General features: G+C 34.1%; 2 protein-coding genes and 1 long non-coding RNA gene across 3 annotated transcripts; 2 read left to right on the top strand and 1 right to left on the bottom strand.

Moving 5' to 3' along the window:
• Nucleotides 1-1,004: 1,004 nt before the first annotated feature.
• On the bottom strand, nucleotides 1,005-8,517 carry LOC105349128 (uncharacterized). Its single transcript, XR_010711867.1, has 2 exons — nucleotides 7,590-8,517; nucleotides 1,005-2,816 (listed from the first exon to the last, which is right to left on the bottom strand). It is a non-coding gene; the product is annotated as an uncharacterized lncRNA (long non-coding RNA).
• Nucleotides 8,518-12,133: 3,616 nt separating this feature from the next.
• LOC105349127 (cytochrome P450 2B19) lies at nucleotides 12,134-15,870 on the top strand. Its single transcript, XM_034482943.2, has 4 exons — nucleotides 12,134-12,708; nucleotides 13,415-13,930; nucleotides 14,304-14,744; nucleotides 14,925-15,870. Exons 1-4 carry the CDS (start codon nucleotides 12,363-12,365, stop codon nucleotides 15,104-15,106), a joined length of 1,485 nt encoding a protein of 494 aa, XP_034338834.2. The 5' UTR covers nucleotides 12,134-12,362; the 3' UTR covers nucleotides 15,107-15,870.
• Nucleotides 15,871-17,024: 1,154 nt separating this feature from the next.
• Nucleotides 17,025-24,221, top strand: LOC105349126 (Bardet-Biedl syndrome 4 protein). Its single transcript, XM_011458821.4, has 13 exons — nucleotides 17,025-17,143; nucleotides 17,233-17,314; nucleotides 18,536-18,679; nucleotides 19,015-19,126; nucleotides 19,600-19,672; nucleotides 19,861-19,914; nucleotides 20,265-20,392; nucleotides 21,013-21,067; nucleotides 21,251-21,472; nucleotides 21,788-21,959; nucleotides 22,419-22,488; nucleotides 22,618-22,759; nucleotides 22,856-24,221. Exons 1-13 carry the CDS (start codon nucleotides 17,078-17,080, stop codon nucleotides 23,285-23,287), a joined length of 1,752 nt encoding a protein of 583 aa, XP_011457123.1. The 5' UTR covers nucleotides 17,025-17,077; the 3' UTR covers nucleotides 23,288-24,221.
• Nucleotides 24,222-24,603: the final 382 nt, after the last annotated feature.

Below are 24,603 nucleotides of genomic sequence, written 5' to 3'. Positions count from 1 at the left end.
CAACACACAATATATTTACGTTAGTGTTTACATCTTAGAATTTAGTTCTAAATCTGCGCATAAATGTTCTTTCCTAATATCATTGAAGTGTCGTGCATGTTGGTCACAAATACCTTCCAAAAATACATTATACGTACATGTACGTATATTACGTATTTACGTATGTAAACATTGGTATATGGATGATGTGAATAGAACTGACCGTTACAATGACATTGGACCTATTTGGGGTCATCATTGTTTCTTGTCATGTTAAAAGGGCTGAATGATGGTGATTATATTTAGACTATATTGACCTTCTAAAGAAGAAGAGTTCTGTGTAAAGTATTAAGGGGAAAAAATTAAATTACTGAAAATATGTATTGTTTCTTTACTAAACAATAGTTTATAGCTTAAAAATCACATCTATATAGTTTTAAGGTAGATCTGATGGCCAATTTTTTGGACACTCAGCCTTTCCGATCCATCGATGAAGAGGGAGAAACGATCCTGATAACATGTCCACTCGAGATTTGTAATGATAGAAGTTGCAATAACTCGATAAGATCGTGGAGGATTTTTTCAATCACATGCTGTAACCCCGTTTTTGTTTTGATATAAATATTCCTATTTTATAAGCTTTAATACGTAAAAGATAATTCCATCATTTTTAGCGTTTTAGTTTTATCGACGCTGTATTATGTCAACAATACATTGTACATTGAGTGATATTCACCGCTTATCGATGCATAGATGTGAGAAATAAGTGCTGTCAAACGATCATGTTGTTTTGGAGCAACTGAAATTTAGACTTCGACAAATACATTCTCTACATCACTGTATAGCAAAGAGAGCAAGATCAGAAAATGCAGTTAACTAGATGTACATGATATATTTTTCAATTTTTAAATTTTCCGCGCCGTGAGTCCATGAGTTTTGAATTTCTCATGAAAACAGTTGATAGATGAAAAGACAGAACGGAGCAATTTTATCATGGATTCGCAAAAATGAAAAGTCGAACAATATTGGTTTTTGAAATAATTATTTGATAAAATATGCAACATAAAGCTTTCAATGTTTATATGTATGACTTAACGTACAAAGCTTCATACACATGCACACTATACATTGTCGGAAATAACGAGAGATAAAAATTATCAAATACTTAGTATTCTGCTGCTCTGCACAGATAAACAACTGTTCATTATAATAGAAAACAATCCAAGCAAGGTAACGATATCAAATCAAAACGTATAATCTCTCTCTCTCTCTCTCTCTCTCTCTCTCTCTCTCTCTCTCTCTCTCTCTCTCTCTCTCTCTCTCTCTCTCTCTCTCTCTCTCGTCAGATGCTTATGACGTTAAAGCATCAATTAGTAGCTCATTTAAATCTTATTAAAGTAAAAAACCATATATCCTTAGATGCATGGTACAAGGTGTGACTCTACAATTTTGATACTTAAAAACATTTGTATAAAATTTTTGATCTTTTACAAAAATGTTTTCTCAACAAATTGTCCATACAATATTAACATTCAATTAATATGGTGATCGCCAGCTTCATAAGGTTTGCAGATAGAATATGTTTGTAGAAAATGATTTTTGTGCAATTTTTCACAATTTATATTTCAAACCAAGGATGTTTTTCTTGTTTTATGGTACATTAAAATATGTACATTTCTAACAATCGGTTTTTCATTTTTATTCGAACATCCACTGAACTATAAATAGCAATAATCAATGTACTGAAACGCACAAGAGTAAAAATATGGAATAAACAGACGGGAAGAAAATATCTAATAGGCACATGCATTGTAAACCAAGAGTTAGAGTTCATGAGTACATAAAAGAAAATCTTGGTGAAAGATTAACACAAATACACACCGTTTGATCCGTAATCTCAATCTTAATCAGACCGCGCTAATCCGAAAATCACGCATTGTACAATGTGCAACAAAAGTCATGTTCCGCCAAAATTGTGATTTGGTTAAAATCAATATGGATCACAAACAAATAATCAGACTGTTTATATATTTATGCATTCAACTTTCAAGATGGCTTTTTAAGATTCGACGGTTTACTAGAGTCCGTTGGAGATGATTCACTAACTACTTTCACGGAATCAAGCTGTTCCAATTCGTCTTCGGTTTTCACTTCTACATTTTCATTGAAAGTCACACTTTTATTTGAAGTTTTCTTGTGGTCAGAACTTGTACCAGTAAAGAGAGAAAGCCCGGATTCGGAGTTGAAAGATGTACGAGTTGAGTTGACAGACACGGACACCGACCTAGCAGAAGATCTAGATGTTGAACTCGCTGAGTTCGAAGATGGAGGTGTCCCTGATTTGGAAGAATTTGATGCATGGCTGTCTGAATCTAACTTTTCTTGTTTATGCACGAGGGGTTTATTCTGCGTCAAACTTGGTATACCATTTGCCACCTTGTTTTGCTTTAGAAACCCATGTCCTAAGGAGTTACTTTTCTTCTCAATATCCGCTTCGTCCACGGTTATCACAGTTTGTTTATCCTTTTTAGTGACCTCGTTCTGAAGATTCTTGGACATAATTGTCTTCGATGACCATTTTTTGAAAATATTAATCGCTGGGGCCGCTTTGGCCATTTCTTTTCGTTTCATTTGAATAATGATGAGTCTTGCCCGTAGAATCTTCTTGGTTTGATCGTCCAATGATTCCAGGTTCTCATTTTTTTCCAGCGTCTTCTGGCAACAACAATCGACGAGTTTAGCGACTGTAAAAGCGATGATGATTGCCCCGACGGAAACAATTAGCGGGGTCAGTATATTCGGAATCTCTCCATTGGAATCATTAGTGTGGTTGTCACCTTTTGGAAAAAAGATGTTTGTAAATGAAAAAAATAATGATAGAACACCAAATCTATGTTAAACTTTCATTGGTAATTGCACAGAAAATGTTGTTTTTTAATTTTATATGACCTTTGATATTGTAATTTTTCGTAGTAGTGCAAATTTTGTGTCAAGATTTCAAAGGAGATGGCGTTTTCAGTTTATATTTATACAGTATATAGTTGTATATACCATAAGATAAGACTATTTATTCGGGGCAGCGACTGGTTTAAAAAATAAGAATTTTTTGACAGAGCATCAAGAGAAACATGCATGTATTGGCAGCTTAAAAATGTTATTTCGTAAAAACTTTTTGTTATAATTCAATATATACACCATATGCTAATTTTTGGAGAATGAAAATCAACTTTGAAATTACTCCTCGACAAAACCACGTGGTGAACATTTTTTTTTCAAAATTCACCATTTGGTGAGTTTTTACAATAGTTTTCATACATTTGAAAGAAAAGGAAATTCCTAGGGTAGAAATACAAAAAATATATGGAAAACGGGAAATTTTGCACTTTTTCAACAAATTCCCATTGGGTGCCATAGTAAAAAGTGTTAACTTTTGAGACGAACCCCAGGAAATCATAATAGTAAATAAATTATTTTTTGATCTTGCTACATGCAAGAAATTTCATCTAAATATGTAAGGTAGAAATAATTAGACTCAACCTCGTTAAATACAATATAATACTTAATAAACAAATGGTTTTTTTTTATACCATTTCCCTTCTACTGTGGTTTCATCAATATTCGTTGAATACCACTTTTTGTGGATTTCGTTGTTAAGTTGATCAACGAAATTTAATGTTCATTGAAGTGTAATTTCTATAATTAACATGTTCTATTGATAGGGTCATTTGCCACGAATTTACGTATCCTTGAAACTGTGATTTTCACTTTATCCATGAAAATTGGTACCCTTGAATATTAATGAAACCACAGTACGTAATGTAAACAATAATTCATCTCCTTTTAATGGTAAAGGAAACTACACAATACATGTATAATCTATATGATCAAGTTTATGTAAATGTTCCAATAAATTATCCTTAGTGAACTATTGACCACAAGAGCCATACCTTTGCCGAACGTGCTATCCTAAATATCGCTTTGAAAATACATACGTAGTTATTTTAATCGTTATCTTTTACTAACGTCATCGTGAACAAGTCGGGACTCCTCGTCTCTCTCTCTCTCTCTCTCTCTCTCTCTCTCTCTCTCTCTCTCTCTCTCTCTCTCTCTCTCTCTCTCTCTCTCTCTCTCTTTCTCTCTCTCTCTCTGTGAAAGAGTGCTTGAGTACATTTGATTAGTTAACAAAAGGATATTGACACAAAATCTTATCTTTGGAGAAAATCTATGCATACACTAAAAGATCCATGAAATCTTAAAATAATATATGCTTAAACCGTCAGCAGGGCATATTAAAACATGGCCGGTCAGCGATCGTTTGTTTTTTTTTTTTGTTTTTTTTTTTGGGGGGGGGGGGGGGGGGAGGGGTGATGGTGGTGGGTTATAATCATTAAAGGGGGGGGGGGTAATGAAATAAAAAATGTACATACCCATGGCTTAACACTACATATTTATATGGAAAATTCACTGGGACCAAGGTTCAAATATAACTACTTTGGAGTTTATTATATGTATTTATATATGTTGTCATTTAAATCTAAAAAATGACATTGTTTAACAGTTTTAGAGGAGGTGATAGATGAAAGTTTAGCGTCGTTCGTCTTTTGATAGCGATAAGGAATACACAGTAGAGAAAACTCCGGATATTGCATGCATATAATTCACCGAAATAACAAAACAACGTAAAACAAAGAGCTGTTTTTGGCATACTAATTAATAAACCTTAATGCAGACTAAAACGCCATTTAATATTAATTAACAGAAACAATACACTCAAAATCACGACAAAACGTGACTTTATGAATGTACATGTATACCCAAACATTGGGCATTCTTTTAAATGCATGCATGTTTTCATGTTTTTAATTACATCAATCTGTTTTTATTCATTGTGTATAATTTGATTCTACCCTGTCCTTGTGTTCATATCGTATCAAAGGTAAAGCCCGAGGTTTCCGTTTGATGATCTTCTGTAGATTGTTTATACGTGATATGATAATATACAACAGTTAGGTTCTCGACTTCAAAGACGATGAATGATCAGCATTTTAATGCTTTTTGGGGGGAAATTATGTCTCTATAGTCAAATACAACATATTATAAGATAGCTATACATATAGATATACATGTAGTTCGGCGAAGCATTCTGTCAACGTTAACCAAATAAAACCATGCAGAAAAAAATACAGTTAATGAATTCTGCTCCGGGTTTGGGCGTTGGACTAAGCAGATTATTTCTAAATGTATTTTTCAAGCCGTTATTTGCGCAGTACTTGCCACCATTTGTTTGACTTTTGAATTGTCCAGTATGAAGTAAGTAGATTATCATAGAGACTTCAGCAGTTTGTGCTTAATCAGAATGACACGACATATCTACTGACATTTGGAATCTGTACAACTGTTACCGGTATAATAGAGTTTTGTAGTTCAGAGAATTCAAAACTATCTATAACAATATTGTTTTTGAATTAACGGTATAAAAGTTGAATGTAGCAAATGTGTGCTGTCGTAAGGCAAGGCATGTCAATTTGTTACGTTGCTAATCTTAGCGATTAAAATTAAATCGATTATTTTGCAATTGCAACCTTAAGCCCCTAACCCTTTATGTAATTTCATGTACCAAACTTTCTCCCATTTGAAATTGCTATAATACGCGTTTTATCTAATACGTCATAATTTAAAATTTATGAAAGATACACTTGGGTGTATTTTGGGGTTGTAATTTCATTAGCTGATCTCGACTGTTCAAAGACCGATGGTTTCCGGTTTATAAATTACCAATGAGAAACCTTTCCCAAGTCAATTGGTTCTTAGTTCGAAAACAACAAATGATTTAAATTAAGACGTTTCGCAGTTTACATCTTGAATAAAACGCCTCGATACTGAAAATAAATACCTTGAGGTTTGACCTCATCTTTAAAATCATTACGTAACCATTCTTTAATATTTCTAAAACTTCATTATCAGAAAACTCTGCCATTAATTTTCAACTTTTGTGTGTTTCGGCCCCATTTTGTAATGTGGGTATTCACAATAAAAAGAAAACTGACAGCACTGAATGGTTATGCGATTGGATTAATTTGTCCCGATTGTCAGAATTCAAGGTTATTTTGTATTAAAGTACAGCAATATTATACGTGAATTGATCCAGTCTATATATCACACACAAGACTGAAATCTCTAATGACCGCGAGGTACCCCTGAGTCAAAAAGGTATTAACTGTTTGTTTTTCATGGCACGCAAAGGGTGCTGTTACGTTAAAACCATCCTTCCGAAATTAGTCCTCTATTCAAGCTTCAAATTGGTTTGAATTAGCTTAAAATTGTCAACAAAAGTGAAGCGCTGTGTTTTTTTCACGCTATAGTTTTTATCAATCAGAAAAACAAACTAAATCACAATCCCAGGCACGAAATTTAGTCATATTGTAATTTCTCCACTTTCATTTAAATAAGTTTCAAACTATATTTCATTTTTTTTCAGATGATTTTTACGACGTGATTTTCGCGACCAAAAAAAATTGATGGAAATTGTTGGACTAACAGTGTTTACTACTGTTGTTGTTTTCGTGTAAACTAACCCTCTTTTAAAAACAAATTAAACAAAACAACTCTGATACAATCGCTTAAATGTCTGTTTATGTAACTATTATCTTTGTTGGTTGTATTGATTTAGTCTAGACAATCAATTAATTATTATTTCAATACAGGAAGGATGTGAATTAGCAGATTAAACCTCCGTAATCTATTGAGTATAAGACCTTATTGCGTAACTTCCAATTACGTTGTAATTGATGTCTTTTCTTGTCACAGAGCTTTAACTTACGCAATTTAGTTAATAAATAGACATTTGAAAACGCTCTTCTATGGGCTTTTACAAAAGTTGAGACAAACGAGAGTAACATGACCAAAAAAATGAGTTTATAGACTGAAAACTCTCTCTCTCTCTCCCTCTTTCTCCTCTATTTTTTAACTGTTTGAAAATTGAAAAGCATATTGATATAGAAGTTAGAATAATCCGCTTATAATCGTTTTCAACTGCAAGGTTCAATAAACATATGTGTGGTAAAACAATTGTATCGAAATCTGCAAGATTCTAGCCTCAAGCGAACCAAAACTCATGTAATGAGACTGGATGCCATAAGATCTATACCTTAGAATTGTTTATAGGACTAAGGCCAAAACCTATTGTTTATTAAAGAAAAATTCATACAAAGTTGTAATTTTCTCCTGTATCTTTATACAAGCTCTTCTTAACATGGAGATTAAGATGGTCTACAGATGGTCACAACCATCCAGCCCTCTTAAAGAAACTAACTGAAATAGGCAAAGGAAAAGAAAGAAAGGAAGAAAGAAAGAAAGAAAGAAATATTTATAGAAAGTTTGAACTGGTTTTATGTTTTGAAAGATCGAATGCATAGATATTCATAGTTGAATGCTCGTTTTCTGTGGGACTTAAATTATGTGATTTAAAGGACACATAGCAAACATATATTTTATCTATTCAAATTTACGACCTTTCACTATCAAATATGAAAAGATGGTGACAACAACATCATAAAAAGTAAAAAATAAAAAAAAAACCTGTTATGCCTTGAAATTCGCAAACAACGTACCGTAAACTATCGCTGGAACAAGGGATGTACATAATATGTATCCATTTCCTTTCAAACCCATATTTGTCCACTAACAGACATTTCCTCTTGCTTTTTCCGTAGCATCCATCCATTCACTTCGAAAAAACCTTCGAATATATCTCCATTTTCAAGTTCTGTTGATATTCAAAAATTCATAAATTTTATTCAAAACTCACAATAAATCACTGCATTCAAATGGCACTGCGACCTATGAAATCTACACTAGGCTTAATATAATGAAATAATTCCTTTTCACATCACAGAGGTAACGTTAGGCAGGTAATCCTATGAAAGTTACAAAAGTGAATACTCGTTCTCTCTCCAATGATTGTCCGCTGTCCGAACACCCCCAAAAATGGTCAGCAAGGGAACCAGCCTAGATGTACGTGACACCAAGGGCGAGTTTAAAATTTGCGTTCAAACAACCGGTCCTTTCAATTAGCAATACCTACCTATTTAAATTTTTCTATGGGGGCTAGTGCCATGTAAACTTCCAAAAACTTGAGAGCAATGGGACATTTAATTCCATATTTACTGTTATTAAAATGGCTATGCAGAAATGTCCACATAATACCAATAATCTGTTCATAAGAACGCTGCCTCTTTTGGGGATTTTGAAAGGCGCTTAGCAGAAAAACTTCGTTGTCAATATGGATTAAGAAGATTAATTGTAGTTTCGGTAATGTGATTTTTCTCGCGGATGGTAATCTAAGGAAACAGTATTAGGATTTTGTTTATTCGTATAAATTTGCCCATTCCCTAGTTAAGTTTGATGCAACCATATTAGACCAAAGTGTAATTTTCCCGACCGTTTTGGGTAAATGATAAAATCACAATGCATATATGTTGAAATCGTTTTAAATGCACCAGAAATAATTCACACATACTCCCTGTCCCGACTTTACACGGAAACCTTTTTAACATGTGAACAATAGACAGGGATATCTCTAGTAATAATATTTATAGCTGTACATTCAGCAAATAAATCATTGCTTGCATTGAAATGGGTAATGTATCGACCACTGGGCCAATATCAATAAAAACCACGTGAATCATAAGTGTTATGACCAGTGGGCATTAAATAAAATTCAAGGCGCATGTGCACACAAAACCCAGTGGCCAAGATTCGCGGTGGCAACAATGCAATGTCATATTCAATGATTTCATTTTGCATACATATTGCTCTCCCTGATTTTTCCTTTTCCCATATTTTGTTATTTGCGTACTAGTATTTGCAAATATAGTCACTTATGAAAATAAAACAAACATGTTTACTTAGCACTTTGCAATTTACAATAAACATTTTAAAAAATATACATTTGACTATATTTAGATTCTCCCAACGTAGCAACAGAAGAGTATACACAAAGATCTAAGCATAACACAATAATCAGAAAGAGTAAATTGTCGTTTAATTGTCGATATTACGGAACATTCATATATAACCTTGCGTTAATTTTAATCACACCCATCCCCTTAAGGGATTAGGATTGGGAGATCAATATCTTACAACAGTGACCAATTACATATGGGCCAGTGGGTTAAGAACTTGTTTATACACAATACCCGAGTGTTTATAATTAGTAGTAGGGTATGAACTCTTCAATATGGGTTCTATTTAACATTTTGGTTTCGGCATGGTACAATGTTTTCGTTTCATACCTAAAACTATTTAAAGCATTATATCGTTTGTATACCCCCCCCACCCCACTCCACCCCACCCAACCCCCCCCCCCCCCCCCAAAAAAAAAAAACCCCAAACAAACCGGATTCAGGCACAAACGTATAACACTTACATCATAACAGCACACTTATCATAGGTACAATGTATATGCACATCAATTACAGTTTATATATATGTTGCTTATAATTCGTGTGGACTTTGGTAACTATACAATTTGTAATTAAAGTGTATACATGTATGTACTTCGTGTAATACTTTACTAAACGTAAAATCCTTTCTTCTCAAAACCGAAGTATCCCTCTCTCAATTAGACTCCTAGTATTCTATTTGCGTTCGTAAAAAAAAATTAAGTATTTTCATTCGTTATAAAATGAAAAATCTTCCTCTGATAAAATATAATCAACATTTTCACTTTGGATATTGATTAATATATCTTTATGCATGTCTGTGTTATACAAGAAAGTGTAAAAAAAAAAAAATTTAAAAAGATAAGCGATGCTTAAAATTATACTGAATGTATTTAATATTAATGAAAATTAATTTTTATGGATTTAGTTTCAAGAATAAACAATTTATATACAGAAATTGAAAAAAAGAATATGAAGTTCTGGCTTTTCGCAGCTCGTTTTTTGCCTGTAAAACTAAGACAACCAAAATATGTTAATATTTCATTTATTATCAAATTAGCAAATAACGTGATAAATATCAAAACGTATATATATATATATATATATATATATATATATATATATATATATATATATATATATATATATATATATATATATATATATATATATATATATATATATATATATATATATATATAATATATATATATATATATATATATATATATATATATATATATAATTGGCTGGGGTAAAATAAAATGAGTAAAAATCTAACCCTAAAACACTTATACCTGAAAAAAGTAACATTGTTAACAGCAAAAAGGTGTAGCACAAAAGAGGCCATACGCAGTGAAGCATGCATAAATGCATTTTAGTTGCTGTGCATGCACAAATCGGGGGGAGGGGTTGGTCAGGTGGGTCTGGACTCCCTACCCCTGCAAAATTCAATTTCTTTAAATGACATTATAAATTAAAATTACCAAAAATATGCCTCCCCCGGCAAACTCAAATAACCGTCGGACCCCCACCCACACTCTAGAAAAATTATTGGGATCCGCGCATGCTGTGCCACACTTATTTTGAGGTTTCGTATATTTGTTGAGAGCATTTATATCAACAGTTTTTTGTGCATCGACTCACCTACCCAACGATCTACTCATGTTCAACGACTTTGAATAGTCTCAAATTCTACTACATGTAATTGATACATTCCTCAGTATAGTTGTATTGTATTGTCTGTACAGCTCATACACATATACAATTAATATACACATGTTACAATACATATACATATATATACTAGTAGTTACGTATCCAGTCTGATGGCTCGAAGACCATGAGTTAGAATCGGATTAGGATTTAAGGTTGAAGCCAAGTATCTTATATTCATATAAATATTTTATTTACACTAGTATCATACAACCAGAAGATCTTATGTTAAACTTGCTATATTTATCAAGATTTTATTAAAAATACATGTAATCAATAGATAAACTAGTATTCTCAAAATAGCAATTAAAACTTTGACAATGAAAAAGACGGCATTAGCATAAACATAAATTGCATTTTTTTTCCAACGTCCAAAGAATCCTTAGTTTGTGAAGTGATAAGAAAGATAACTCTGGGTATAGCGCTAGGTGGAGAACTATTGTGTGTAAATCTCGATCGTGGTTTTAAAATATGTTATTGTGTGAGGAAATGTATAATTAGGTTTGGGTAGGAGGCCGAAGAACAAAAAAGGGGTAAATAAACGAATAGAATAGGGTTCCAAAATGTACAATTTAAAAACGTGTTTCAGTTACAAACCAACGATTGCCAATTGTTAATTAGTTAATATTAGTGACTAAATAACTAGCCATACACTCAGTGATATTAAAAATCATATATTATACCATTGGATATTGAGAAACAACAATCACAATCCTAATCGGGAGAGGTAGGGAGGGAGCGGTGGGGGGTAAAAACAGTTTATCATAATGTTTAATTAAGTTTTTATTCATTATTGGCACCCCAACACCCAGATATGGGGTCTGATGATAGCTTTGTATGCCAGAAGAAGAGGGGGGGGGCCGAGCCCAGGCGTATTTTCGGCGAATTGAACATACCCCGGTAAGTTTGAATTTTCAGATTGGGGGGGGGGGGGGGGGGGGGCGGTCCCAGGTTGGGGGTCCGGATCCCCCGATCCCACTCTTGATCCGCGCATGCTTGGTATCTTACCCTCTCTTGGGTCCCCACATGGTTTGACCGCATGTTCTTTGTTGACCTTTGCCAGTTTGTCAAGCTGTGTCGTAATATAAAGATATACGCTTTGTTAACTGGGGCGTACAAATAGGTCATTCACCCTACGGCTATACGCGTATATTAGTGGAAATATCAGCGATTCCGTTACTCGTGTCTGTTAATCAAAATGTGTGCCCATGTACATATTTGCTTTTTCCATATATAAACTTCTATCGTGTCTTTTGTATTCCTATTTATTTTTTTTTTTTTTTTTTTGGGGGGGGGGGGGGGGGAAGGGAGGGGATTTTGTTTTATTTATTTTTTTTGGGGGGGGGTATTTTTTTTTATAAGAAATAAAAACCGTTTTTATTACGACTATTTCTTTAGTCCACGCCGTTACATCATTTAAATACATGCAGTATTAGCATTCAAGTTCTTTGTGATGAAGTCTACATATGTATGTATTCATAGAGTGTATATTCTCTCTTTGTTTGTAAACAGGTGATTCTATCTGAAAGGGGGTTATAACGACCATTTTAGTACAGCCTAGTACAGTCACTGACCAACCATAAAGAAATTCCCCCTATCGGACACTAAGAGTGGTTTGCTCCAAGCGTCACTCCAGAGATCAGCAGTTAACTTACACGAAACAAGAGTACATTGTGGAAACGTCGAATGTCGAATTTAGCTCATTTTGGACTACGATAAAAGACGATGCTTGATTTGCTTCAGAGTATGGAAGTTGTTTTAAGCGTTGCAGCACTTGTGTTGTTTGTGCTTTACTATTTGACGAAGTCAAGGCCGAATCTTCCCCCAGGCCCCCCATCATGGCCGATTTTTGGATCCGCCTTATCTTTGCAAAAAATGGGCCTGAATATGATAGAAAGCATCAGGGAGATGAGAGCAAAATACGGCGATGTTTTCAGGATTACGAGATTTGGACGTCACTTTATCTACGTAAACGGCATGGAGAATCTGAGGGAGATCTTTATCAAAAGAGCGGACGCATTCTCTGATCGCCCGAGCAACTACCACACGGAGTATATCTTGAAAGGACATGGTATTTATTGTTTGAAACTTTGTTCAAAGAACCTTTCTTTTATTATTAAAAATTTAAATAAAAAATGAAACATATCATTTTGTTAACAAATCAATGTTAAAGTAAAGATATAACGTATTATTATTCGATTTGTAAAACGTCCATTGACAGTCGTAATACATGTAGCTGTACATGCATAAAAATAGTCTATTGATTAGTCCCAAAAAAATAATATGATTTAGATTTTTTGGAACAATTTCTATAAAGTGTCTCGAAGTTGCATTTTTCAGGCACGTAGCATCGGGGGGGGGGGGGGGCACTTTTCTCACAGCAACTAATTCTTTTAATTCTACATATAAAAAATTGAATTACCATGGAGATGCACCCCCCCCCCCAACTTTTTGGGGAGTTTGAAAAAAATTAGTATGAAATTAATATACTACGCCCCCCCCCCCCGGATTAATTCAAAATTCCTTCATTTTTTTCTTGTCAAGATTTTTTGGATGAGCCTGCCACCCCCCCCCCCCCCCCCCCCCGCCCCCTCACGTACTTTCAAAAACGATGCTAAATGCCTGTTTTTAACCGAAATTCCTCCCCTTTCTTTGGCGTTTTAGTAGCATAGACTTACAATTGTGTGATTTTTATACGTGTATAAAAGTACACTTTTCATTGATTACAATCTCTCGTACATATTTAATGCGAATATTTTCATGTTTCTGTTACAAAGGAATATTAGCAAGCTCTGGAACAATCTGGAAGGAACACCGGACGTTCGCCTTGACAACCCTCCGCGGTTTTGGCTTTGGGAGGCGATGTCTTGAATCTCAAATCATGGAAGAAGTATCTTGTCTTTCGGACAAAATAGCTGCACTAGATGGGAAACCTTTCGACCCCAACGAGTATATCCATGTGAGCGTGTCAAACGTCATGTGCTCCATTGCTTTTGGAAAACGCTACGAACACTCTGATGCCGACTTTCAACATATGCTTACCCTAGTCACTAAACTGCTCATTGTGCCTCGACGTCCGGTTTTGGGCATGTTCCCGTTTCTTGGCAAGCTGCCAGGGGATTTTTTTGGCGCCAAGGAGTTGCACGCTATTGAAGATGAAGTCAAAGATTTCGTTGGCCGCATTATATCTGAGCACAAGGAGAGCTTTGATGGAGAAAACATCCGGGATTATATTGATGCTTTCCTTTTGGAACAAACTAAACATCAAAATAATGAGGATTCTACTTTTTCTGGTAACGCATCTGAATTACGCGGTCATTGAGCCAAAGTTTGACATAATTTAAGGAAGAAAGATAGATGCATATTGTTGTGACTCTTTAATGTATTTTTTTACACATTTAGTAATAGGAAGGATCTACTGACTGAATACCACATAACCACAGGGGTCAAGCCCGTTTTAACATTTATTTCAATGTACTTTATATAATATGGTTATATTGAAATAAATGTTAAAACGGGCTCGGCCCCTGTGCATATAACGCCTCCTTAAAATTAGTAACTGAAAGAGGACTTTTTTTTCTAGGTATTTGAGTTCTTTAAAATAATTTTTGTATTGACAAAATGTTATGCTTTTTATTCCCATCTTTTTTTTACTTATATTTGCAGAGGAGCAGTTGGTATGTACACTGCGGGATTTTTTTCTCGCCGGCTCCGAGACAACAACCACTACTTTGAAGTGGTCTTGGGCGTTTTTAGTCAATCATCCGGAAATCCAATCAAAGATGAGAGAAGAGATTGATGACGTCATCGGTTCTCGGCCGGTTAGCCTTGCCGACCGAGATAAAATGCCCTTCACTGACGCGGTTCTCACTGAAACGCTGAGAGCAGGAAATATCGCCCCCTTTGCCCTTCCCCACACCGCATCTTATGATGTCAATTGGAACGGTTATCTCATTCCGAAGGGTGCCACCATTTGGCCGTGTTTGGACTCTGTCATGAACGATGATGACATGTTTACAGACCCGGAACATTTCAAACCAGAACGATTCCTAGATTCGGAGGGAAAGCGACTCGGCAATGAAAAATCCGTCATTTCTTTCTCATTAGGTAAAACACTACAGTCTACATGCAAGAGTTTGTGCCAAAAAATATTTATACTCATGTATTCCATTATACAAGAATCTTTAGAATAAAAAAAAACCTATTCCAATTTATCCAAGAGTTTTGGAAAACGTAACAGTCACATGTTTATTTAATATTATCTTTTTTTTGTTTCCACTTCTTCAGGGCGCCGGGTTTGCCTGGGAGAGTCCTTGGCGAGAATGGAGATGTTTTTGTTCCTGGTGACCATCATACAGAGGTTTGAACTGAAGCCCTCGCCCACCCACCGCATACCTTCGCTCCACGGAGTCGTCGGTACGGCACACGCGCCCCGCCCCTACCACCTCTGTGCCATCGAGCGAACCTGAGAGAACCCGGAATCGTGCCACCATACGTTTCGTTGGACGTTGATGAACACTGATTATTTTGTCTGTACATGAATATGTCTTGTAGAGTATATCACGTGAAGGATTATATACATGTATTTTGCCGTTTTGCATCCATACATGTAGAGTTTATCACGGACATTGTAAATGATAAGGAATTTGTTATATGTTTATAAATGTAGAGTATATCACGAATAGAATTAAATAGCTTTAGCAGGTTATTTTATGGTTATGCATGTTGTATGTATCACGAATAGGTATAGCTTACTGTTTTTAAGCTTATATACATGTTTGTACTATCATAGTACTGTGTTTCACATATGTGTTCACTAATTTTTATTAATTTTTGAAAGTCAAAAATACTTTTACTTGTAACCATATTTAAAATATTCAAGTTTTTGAAAGAAATTGCATCACTGAATAAGAAACAACGTATTTTTATATTATCCTAATTTAATTTTTATCTCAGATATTTACTGTATTTTAATATTTATATAGAATCTCTATAAACAAATATGTTCTTTATTTTTGTTTGTTGTTAGAATCTTATTTCTTTACATCTTTAGTCTCGTGTAAATTTGTTTGTCAAACAAATAAAATACATTGCCTTTTTTAATGAATAATGATACCGGTACTTTAATTGCCTGTCGAATGAATCTTTGATGAGATGTTAATAAGTTGTATAAAGGAATACATGTATGGTTTTTTTTCCTCTTTTTAGACGGACATTTTTATTTGTAGATGAATATATAGTTTTATTTTTAAAAAGTAAATTGTTTATTTTTTACATTTTGGCTCATCTGAGCATTTTCAAGCTCATTAGGGCTTAGCACAAAAAATAAACTAGTATTATAATTAAGTGTTTTTTTCAATTTACATCTTTCTTTCAATGTTTTCTGTAAATTTACTTTTAAGAGCTAATTGATTTACATCTGTATTCTTTTTGAGCTACTGGTCAGATGGGTCACTTATCGGGCGTTTGTAGACCTTGGCGTTGCATGTCGCGATCGTTGTCATTTTTTCTGTAGTTGAATTACTATATATCCAATTTTAACTAAACCTGGCACAAATTACAATATGACAACGAACTCTTAAGTTGCTTAGATAACAATGTTCCTTTCCAAAAGGGAACAGGGTAATATGAAAATAAAGTAAGGTGTTGTGAAAATTTTCTTTTCCAAAATCAAATCAAGTAGTTGAAGTCTTCTGTATTTTTAAGCAGGTGTAATATTTAAACAATATGTGACAATAAATTGGTCCTTTATCTGTTATATCGCCCGATAAAAAATGGGCAATGGTCGACTACTATTATAATGCTGAGAGTATTTGAAAGGATTTTAACGAAGCAAAAAAAAATAAATTAAAATATACTATACGTATAGGGCCATTGAGAAAGAATTGTAAAAGAGGTATATAGCGCTTGCCTACACCCGTGTTTGAAGGGAGATTACCTGTTACTAAAAATAAATACAGGAAACTGTCGCAATACTTAGGTACTAATTTATCATAAATTCAGGAATCCTGCTTCGAGGAATGCAGAGAGAGAGAAGAGAGAGAACTGCGTGTATAAAGACAAACTGTATAAAGACAGTTGATATTCTGAACCTTGAAAACTTTCAGCAAAATAGAATGGATATTTGGTTGTTGTTATGTGAGTGTAAAACCTGTGTTGCAAACATTGAAAAAAAAAATATTTTTAATAAATATCCATTTATTTGCTTAACCAGGGACATACGTGTAGGCTAAATCAATAAAATAGAATTTAATTAATTCCAAATATCTGGCTTGGTGACTATTTTTTTTATTGTTTTTGGGTTTGATTGTGGTAATATGAGAGGGAAACCTGTGTTGTAAACACTGAAAAGAAAAACTATTAAAACTTTTAAAATACCCTTTAATCATCGGGTTCGGTGACCATTTAATTTTGACCCCAAGTAACTATCTCAAACAAAAATGGATTCCAAAGACGACGAGATCGTCAGTGCTCCTTTAGAAGAGAACGATCAAAGACCACCCGAGGTACTTTACCCGGTGACTGTACTTTACTCTACCCCATTATTGTGTAAAACATTTTTCAATGTAACAGTGTTTATTTTATATTTGCACAGAGTGAAATACAAACTGCAGATGTTCCTCAAGCACCAGCTCCTATCAACATACCAGCAGTTCCTAAACCGAAGCCTAAGAAAGGTTTGAAGAAACACAAGAAAAGCTAATTGGGTTTTAAATGGCCTTGTCCCATAGAACAAGCATTTTGTAGCGGGATGGGAGAAATAATGACAGACCAGTCCGGATTCGAGCCCGGGCCCCCTGAATCTCTAATCACGTGCTCTACCAACCGAGCTATCTGGCGCCGGTATTCGAACCGGTCTGACCGTCTTATTCCTCCCCTTCTATGAGCTGTGTCCTCAAGAATCACTCAAGCTCTTCCTTTGGCAAGAGTTAACCTGTTCATGGGGTTAACACTGCACCAAATGTAGGGTAATAGAAGAAATAATGACTGACCAGGCCGAGATTCAAACCCAGGACCCCTGAATTTTTCTATTCAGGTGCTCTGCCAACTGAGCTATCTGGCACTGGTATTCAAATCAATCTGACTAACACAATTTCAATGAAACACACCATAATAATTTATCTCTAGATTTCTCGTTGCCCTCAGCGACAGGTGCTTGTGTCATTTCTATGAGTATTCGTGCGATTCTTTCATATGTGTTCCAAAATTACTCTCATTAGGTATATATAAGTTTCCTGCATCTTCTTGTGCAGTGATTCAAGCATGTTTGTACATGAACTGTAAATTGTAACAGGACAGTGGAGTCCAACTTTAATCATAGTTAATATGTGAATACCTATTTTGCGCAAGGACTGGTGATGTTTAAAATTAAATGAATCATATTGGAAAACTTGCAGAAGTTTTTCATGGTCTTTTTTATTTCCTTCAGAAAAATCTTGTTATAAAAATTTGATATGATACCTTGATTAAATTTTTTTTTTAATGTGGATTGTTCATCAGCATTACATCAAATGAAAAACCCCAAATAGAAAAGTGAAATGAAATAATGCCAAAACCCTAACCTTAACCCTAAAATATACTGTAAATCCCTTATTAAACATGAGGAATTTGATATCCGCTTAAAATCGTGAGAAGCAGTTCTCGCTGACTTTGAAGTCTAGCTGACTTTGAAGTCTCGCTTTTTTTTTCAGATAGTTTTGAGCTAAATGAAATTATAACAAAAATTGGTGCTTGATTTTATATTCTCGCAATTTTATGCAAAAGAGCGGAATCGCAGAATTGAGTACTCGTTTTAAATAAGGAATTTATAGTAATGGTTTTGTACCCAGTAGACACTCCATGTTATTTAATTGATTTATTTCTACAAATTTTATTTAAAATGTATTGTCATTTTATAGCACCAGAACTACCCATATTTGAGAGAAGAAACTGGTTAATTCATCTCCACTATGTAAGGAAGGAATTTGATGTTTGTAAATCTATCATAAAAGATCAGCTTGCAGAGAGTGGGGGCATGTGTGAATATGCAGTCTACACTCAAGGTACTTAGATCAGTGGAAAAAGATATGCATGCATTATTCTCATTCTATTCCTGAATAAAAAATGCTTTTAGATTGGAAAAAAGAGAGATTTTGTTTATACTGTAAATTCCTATATAAACGCGAGGAATTAATATCCGCGTAAAATCGCGAAAAGCCTGTCTCGCGAATTTTAAAATCTCGCTTTTAATTTTCAGACATATGTAAACTACATAAAACTATGATAAAATTTCGGCATTCGCAATTTTATGTTCTCGCGATTTGATGGAAAACCGTTGAATCGCGGAATTAAGTACTCGCGCAAAATAAGGAATCTACAGTAAATGTTTTTTTAACAGCCTTAGTTCTGAGACAAGAAGGGAGAATCCAGGAGTCGTTGGAGCTGTTCCAGACTTGTACTTTGTTGAATCCACAGAGCGCTGACAACCTGAAACAGGTGGCTCGGTCACTGTAAGTAAAATGTGTACCATACTTGATGATACACACCTTTTTTTTGTTGCAGGTAGATACATGTATTTCCTAATATTTGATAGTAAGGAGAACCATCTTTCTTATCTAAAGTTTTCAAGAGCTAACTGACCAGAGGCATATTTAAATTATTCAACTGTTATTGGTTTGGTAAATACTAGTAATTAACTTTTTAAAATTCATCAGTGAGAAGAAAACAATGATTATGTTATGATGACAGTTTAATTACTGTTTTATGTGCACATTGAAACACACAATGCATGAGATTTTGCTTTAAAAAGTGTAAAGAAAACAATCAGAACAGAGCATTAATTGTTTTTGAAAAAGAGATAAAGAATGTATTAATTTTGACTTATCAAGACAGTGCTTTCTATTTTTAATATGTCGTATTCAGCAGTTTTTGACAACTCTGAGGTGTGTAACACATTTTCAGTCTGTTTCTTTTTTATTAACAGATTTCTACTTGCTAGACACAAAGCTGCCATTGAGTTATATAATGAAGCCACCAAGCTTAGTGAAAGAGACTGGGTATTGATATTGATTATACATCCATTTATACATTAAATCAGAGGCTAATGCAATGATGTAGGAAAATCTGGTGAAAATCATAGAAATATATACATGGAGATGCTAAAATATTTTAAATTTGAGTTTAAAGTGTGATCTGTTTATAATAATGCACTGATATCAATGAACCTGTATGTATTTCTTTGCAGGAAATAGCTCATAACCAAGGAGTATGTTACATGTACCTCAGAGAATACAAGATGGTGAGACTTGTTCATTCTTAATTACGGTATACCTAAGAAATACACCTCTGAATATGAATTATTTTAAAAGAAGCACATGCCTGCATTTCATTATAGCATTATCTTCTACTGAAAATCTAATAACATATCATGCTTAATGTGAATAATATCCTACATCTACTTGTCACAATGTTTATAAAAGTACCATTTATGAAAAACATTGCTGGTAGACCGGGTATATCAAACGTTTGTGTCTAAAAGAGTTTTTGATAAATTGTGCTTACCTTTATACAATGTAATTTGAATATGATAATGATAAAATTTCCAAAATTAAAGATATTTTCTTAAATTTTAAAATCTTGTCTTTATAGGCAAAAGATTGCCTGAGTCAGGCTCTGTCTTTCAAGCGACATGAGATCTCCTATGTGATGCTTGGCAAGATTCACTTAATGGAGGGCAACATAGAGGCGGCCATTGAAATCTATAAACAAGCTGTGGAGTAAGTAACTTATGGCTCCAGTATTGGGGGGGGGGGGTGCCTGAAAACATTGCTTTGTTTAGAACTGATATTTATTTCAGGGGTGTATGCTCATTATCAAACAATATAACTTTTTTTTTAAAAGCTGCATGAAAACTGGATGATGAGAGAAACAATCTCATCAACAAATATTAATTAATCAGTTTCTTTTTACTTGGATTTATTTGTTTATATTCATAGAAGTCTGTTTAAAGAAATTATAGAATTCCTATAGTGTTTTTATAACCTTATATTAAGTATAACCTTCAGTGATTTTGACTTAGTGATTTAAAGAATTAACAATACCATCAATTCCTTACAGCTAAAATTTGTGGTTTTGAACCACCATCAAAGAGAAAAGCATTAATATTCATTTTTCCCAAAATTTTCCACAACAAACTAACTGAACAAAAATGCTATAACTTTGTAAAACACCTGGACATAGAACATATTTTCAGCATCAGAGTAACAAGGCTCATTCTAAAGGAAAACATGGCTGTCTATGATATCTGCCATTCCCTGAATAAAATCTCATCTGCATCTGTAGGAAATTTTTACCAGTAATGAGATATATATATCAATGTTTTAATGCATTCCTTTAGGTATTCTCCTGAAAACCCAGATATGCTGACTACCTTGGGCCTATTGTATATGCAGGTATTATAAATGATAAGAAAAGTCATCTCATTATTCTGGTTTACCAATAATTAACTTTGTATGAAACTTAAAAATACCAGTATATTACTCCTATATAAACTTTTAAGCAGTTACTAGTATATCCTTGATTATTAATGCTGAAGTTTTTTTTGTGATTGCTACCCATAATTTAATTGATTTCAGGTTGGTCAGTACCAGAGAGCATTTGAAAACCTTGGAAATGCCATGACCTATGACCCCTCGCATGTCAAGGCCATCATGTCTGCCGGGAGCATGATGCAGACTCATGGAGACTTTGATGTGGCTCTGAACAAGTACAGAATAGCTGCCGTGGCAACCCCTGAGAGCCCGCCACTATGGAACAACATTGGAATGGCTTTCTTTGGCAAGAAGAAATATGTTGCTGTAAGCATCGTTACCTGTTCTATATCTTGTTCATTACAACACATGCTACCAGGGTACTTGCATTTTCAAAAGAATACTGAGTAAATTTTCTTTTAAAATAAAGAAATTCTTTTATGTATTGAACTTGTAGAATTCATATACATGTATTTTAATGTTTTTGTTATTACGCTGTTACAAATTCCTACTCTGTATATCAAAATCAAATCCACAACAAAACAATCATGAATTAACTGATATCTGTGAAGTTTAATGATGATGTAATTTGTGTCCTAAACATTGGAAATGCATGCTTTTCATCTTTTCTCCTTATTACAGGCAATCAGCTGTCTGAAGCGAGCTAACTACTTGGCCCCTTTTGACTGGAAGATTTTGTACAACCTGGGATTAGTACATCTGACCATGCAGCAGTATGCATCAGCCTTCCATTTCCTCAGTGCTGCCATTAACCTCCGTCCCAAGATGGCCCAGTTATTCTCTCTACTGGCTGGCAAGTACATTTACTAAGTCTTCACAGAGTGCATCCAAAAAAGGCCAAATTTTATATCTTTGCAAAAACGAAAATTTTCCCTTGCTTGCTGCCCAGGTTAAATTTTCATTGAATTAAAAATTCTTTTGTCGGCTTTTGATTTGTATCTCAAAATATTAAAAAGACACAAGCAGAGTCATTGTCTACATATCACTGTCAACATATTCAATTATATCAAAGATCTGAGGTGTACAGTTAACATTATTTCACATTCATGATTATCAGAAATATAATGCCTCAACAATCCAATTTTTCATCAATTTTTAAATTTCCGACTCAAAGCAGATTCATATTAGAATAAAATCCAAGGAAGAAATTACTTGTACAATAGATAGATTGTAAACTCAGGTGCATACATACATGTACGTGGTACGTGTTAAACAAAAGTAGCGATATTGTTTTTGTGTCTTGTATGAACAGTTGCTTTAACCCATCTGGAGGACACAGAGAATGCAAGGAAGGCATATGAACAGGCTGTTAGTCTAGAACAGTAAGTTTTTCTTGCAAAATAACTCATTGTACTAGTAATTGCTTAATTTGATCATCAATATGTTTTGATCTGTAAGATTTATCTTTAGTTATTTCATTATTCATAAGTTAAAATTAACATATTCTGTAGGAAAGATCCATCAATGAGTCTCAACTTTGCGATATTTTTGCACAACAATGGGGATAAAAGTGCTGCTCTTAAACAATACAAGGAATTTGAAACCAGATACAAGATACAGAGGGCATCCAATCCTAATGCAGGGGATCAAGAGGTGGGGATAACTACTAGTAATGGTAACACTTAGTTAGAGCAGTTGAATCAAATAGAAACTTGTTCAAATAGTACTGATACTTTATTTATTTAACAGATGCAAGAGGCAGCTCAGAAGCTAGGAACTATTTTACAAGTGGGAGAAAATCTGGTATGGAATGAGGGTGGTCAGAAAGCAGTCTCACCACCAGGAAACCAAGATTCTGACCGACCCACAACCACCAGCAGTGTCAATGTCCCTCCCCCGTCCACACCTGTGGGGCGTGAACCGATAGCCACACCCATCATCCCACCCTACGATCCTTACGATGATGATAAGGGACCCAGTCGCATGGGGGATACCCCTCTCCCTCCTCCCCGAGGACTTACCACAATGAAAACTGAATTTGAATTTAGATCCCAGAACAGTGACTTGGACGGCCTCCCAGCTCCCCCTGAAGGACCTCCATCCTATGATGATGCAATGAGTTCAGGGCATGGCAAAGAGGAGGAGGCAGAAGAGGATTTTGTTCATCCTCCGCCTACATGACTACCTGTAAATGAGTGCAACATGGATCTGTGATTTTGAATTTTTGTGCAAAGGGAGATCACTCTATCATTCTTATTTCATTTCTATGTTATATAATTGTTGGTGGGTTTTTTTTACCCTCTTCTAAATGACTGAAGGAGAACTTGAAATTTATAGATATTCTAAGCATAATTTTTTTTTATTGATTAATTCCATTTATTTGCACATTTTTTTTTTCAACTTTTGCTCAAATTTTGACGAAAAAAATTAATCATTTTATCTTTGGATCCAAAATTTTACCACTGAGTACCGATACATCAAGCAAACATATTTATAAAAGAAATCCTTTGGGGAATTACTTTCGATTTTCTTTATGAACACTATATATCTAGTGCTTTTTTGTTTCCATATTTGAATCATTCTAAAATAAACATTCTGTAGGGAAATTCATTGTTTTGTGGGATCTTTACTTTTGATAAATTATCTAGAGAGATAGATTGTAACTGTGTAAAAGGAACATCTCAACTGTTTTTTATATTTGTCATAGTATTAGTATTTACACAGTGAATGTGTATGTACCAGTCGTGTTTATAATATTGTTGAATATCTGTTATGATTCTCTCTCCTTATTTATTTATTATTTGTTGTACATATTGTGTGTCCTTTTCATCCTTTTCACAGTAAATCAAACATGCTAGTAAGTTTTATGTTAATAAATTGATATCCCCTACAAAATTGAACAAGAGTCTTCACAGATTTATTCCAACAGCTCATGTAAATCAAAAATACTTTAATACTTGTCTGGAGTATAGTTGAATATTGTGAAGTTAAAATTCAAGGCGGAGTAAATGTGTATGATCATAGATGCCGAGATACAGTTTCAATTATGGTTTATTTGCAAAGGACAATTATATCATTATATTTATAAAGTTTATAAAAAAAATTTCGTTTTCAAGTGATATTTCCTAGAAAGCCGTAGACAAAGAAAATTCGTGTGGACGTTTATCTTACAAATTCCTGGTGATTTTAGTGATTTTACAGTAATAAGTTTTTACCTTTTTGACACTGATCTCTCACAGCTGATAAGTAGTTAACACAAATCTCTTTGGAATATATAGACATCAATAACACTTTTATCATGGTCTGTCATAACATGAAATTGATAAGTGTACAGAAGGGTTCTCCACACCTTTAAATTTAACAAGAAAGCAAAATTACACCATTCTTAGAAATAGGACCTTCCTCCACATTTTGGTTAAAAAACGTGATTTTGTAATTATTTCCTTTAATTTGTGGGTTTTTTATTTTTATTTTTTTTCAAAATTGAATTACTTGCA

This window comes from Magallana gigas, chromosome 3 (genome assembly GCF_963853765.1).
Source record: "Magallana gigas chromosome 3, xbMagGiga1.1, whole genome shotgun sequence".
Taxonomy (NCBI): domain Eukaryota; kingdom Metazoa; phylum Mollusca; class Bivalvia; order Ostreida; family Ostreidae; genus Magallana; species Magallana gigas.
The sequence above is the reverse complement of the archived record's forward strand: the minus strand, read 5'-3'. Positions and strand labels throughout refer to the sequence as shown.